Consider the following 2500-nt stretch of genomic DNA (forward strand, 5'->3'; position numbering starts at 1 on the left):
TACAGCCGAGTTATTACCAAGAAGTTATCGCATTCTCTGTAATAATTTTTTTAACGACAATTAAGAATTCTATCTATAATAATTGGCAACAGCATTGGGATAATTTAACTGAAAATAAGATGAGAGAAATTGCGAATGTAATATCCCCTTGGAGGTATAACTTGATGCCCCGAAAGTGGGAGACTACTTTTTGTCACATTGGTCACACTCAGATGACACATGAGTTTGTGCTGGCCGGTCAACAGCAATCATATTGCGAAGACTGTTTGATACCCTTGATAGCGAGGCATTTGTTGACTGAATGCCCCACTTATAGCACAGAAAGAAATAGATATCTGTTTGAGGCTCGAAGTGAGGATGGCAGGTTCATCTTAGCCAAGATTCTTGGACATGATGTGTCGTACAATTTTTAGCTTTACGTCAGAAGCAGGTCTTCTGAAAGCTATTTAACTTTTATATCATATTCACTTTTCTGGTTTTAATTGAATATTCTTTTACTCTTTATTTATAATATACGATATCGGCATCAATGACCTTCGATGCCAGGATGCCAGAGAACTTCAAATCCTTCATTCATTCTTTCTTCTTCCCCATCGTTACCCTTACATTAAGGGGTCGGTTGCTTGATGCGATCTCTCTAATGCCTTCTATCACACTGTTCCTATTCCAACAAACCTCTTCTCACCATATCCTCCTTCACCTTATCTCGCCATCTAATTCTCTTGAATTTATATAGATTGAATGAAGAGTTATAGTATAAATCTCTATAAATTCAAAGATTTATCAAAATCACCCGTTTCAGGTCCGTCAAATCCTCCTGCTGGTTCTCCTGACGGCGACGTCTAAAGCCGAGGGCAATCCCGACCCGTCACCTCGCGCTTCGGCCAGTCCTGATCCCCAGCCGGAGCGGGTGGTCCTAGGGGAGCATCCTGCGGAACACGACGACGACACAACGGTGAAGAGAGGTAGGATTCGACATGGCTCACATACAAAATGGGAAGTGACATTTGGTAAAGATTTGTAAGGGAAGTGATATTTTATATAATTGATAAAGGAAGTGACATTTGGTAAAGATTTGTAAGGGAAGTGATATTTGATGTAGTTGATAAAGGAAGCGGGTGGTCCTAGGGGAGCATCCTGCGGAACACGACGACGACACAACGGTGAAGAGAGGTAGGATTCGACATGGCTCACATACAAAATGGGAAGTGACATTTGGTAAAGATTTGTAAGGGAAGTGATATTTTATATAGTTGATAAAGGAAGTGACATTTGGTAAAGATTTGTAAGGGAAGTGATATTTGATGTAGTTGATAAAGGAAGTAACATTTGGTAAAGATTTGTAAGGGAAGTGATATTTGATATAGTTGATAAAGGAAGTGACATTTGGTAAAGATTTGTAAGGGAAGTGATTATTTTATATAGTTGATAAAGGAAGTAACATTTGGTAAAGATTTGTAAGGGAAGTGATTATTTTATATAGTTGATAAAGGAAGTAACATTTGGTAAAGATTTGTAAGGGAAGTGATATTTGATATAGTTGATAAAGGAAGTGACATTTGGTAAAGATATGTAAGGGAAGTGATATTTGATGTAGTTGATAAAGGAAGTGACATTTGATTGAAGTCGTAAAGGACGGAATATTGGGGGGATTTAGATAAAGGAAGTGTCATTTGGTAAAGTTTTATATGGGAAGTGACATTTGATTATGATGATAAAGGAAATGACATTTTGATAAGGGTGTTAAAGGAATTGACAGTTGGGAAACTTTGATGAAGGAAGTGTCATTTGGTAAAGTTTTATACGGGAAGTGACATTTGATAAGGGTGTTAAAGGAATTGGCATAGGGGGATATTGATAAAGGAAGTGTCATTTAGTAAAGTTTTATATGGGAAGTGACATTTGATTATGTTGATAAAGGAAGTGACATTTTGATAAGGGTGTTAAAGGAATTGACAGTTGGGGGATTTTGATAATGGAAGTGTTATTTAGTAAAGATTTATATGGGAAGTGACATTTGATTATTTTGATAAAGGAAGTGACATCTGATAAGGGTGGTAAAGGAATTGATATTGGGGGATTTTGATAAAGGAAGTGTCATTTGGTAAAGTTTTAAACGGGAAGTGACATTTGATTATGTTAATAAAATAAGTGACATTTTATAAGGATGTTAAAGGAATTGACAGTTGGGGGATTTTAATAAAGGAAGTGTCATTTAGCAAAGTTTTATATGGGAAATAACATTTGATTATGATGATAAAGGAAGTGACATTTGATAAGGGTGTTCAAGAAATTGACAGTTGGGGGACTGATAATGGAAGTGACATTTGATAAGGGTTATAAAGAAATTGACAGTTGGGGGACTGATAATGGAAATGTCATTTGGTAAAGTTTTGTATGAGAAGTGCCATTTGATAAAAGAAGTGTCATTTGGTAAGAATGGTAATTGAAGCGATATTAGGTAAAGATAGTGAAATAATTGACATTGGTGGATTTGGTA

The 2500-nt window shown here is 36.2% G+C and overlaps 1 protein-coding gene across 3 annotated transcripts in view; it reads left to right on the forward strand.

The window, feature by feature from the left end:
* The window catches only part of LOC137625697 (neurotrophin 1-like), a 30193-nt gene that overhangs the window by 3857 nt on the left and 23836 nt on the right, over positions 1 to 2500 (forward strand). For all 3 annotated transcript variants that reach the window (XM_068356601.1, XM_068356602.1, XM_068356603.1), the window contains exon 2: positions 803 to 965. In XM_068356601.1, coding sequence (XP_068212702.1) covers positions 803 to 965 — 163 coding nt within the window. The remainder of the gene's footprint in view (positions 1 to 802; positions 966 to 2500) is intronic.

The sequence above is a fragment of the Palaemon carinicauda genome, chromosome 32 (genome assembly GCF_036898095.1).
Source record: "Palaemon carinicauda isolate YSFRI2023 chromosome 32, ASM3689809v2, whole genome shotgun sequence".
In the NCBI taxonomy this organism is placed as follows: domain Eukaryota; kingdom Metazoa; phylum Arthropoda; class Malacostraca; order Decapoda; family Palaemonidae; genus Palaemon; species Palaemon carinicauda.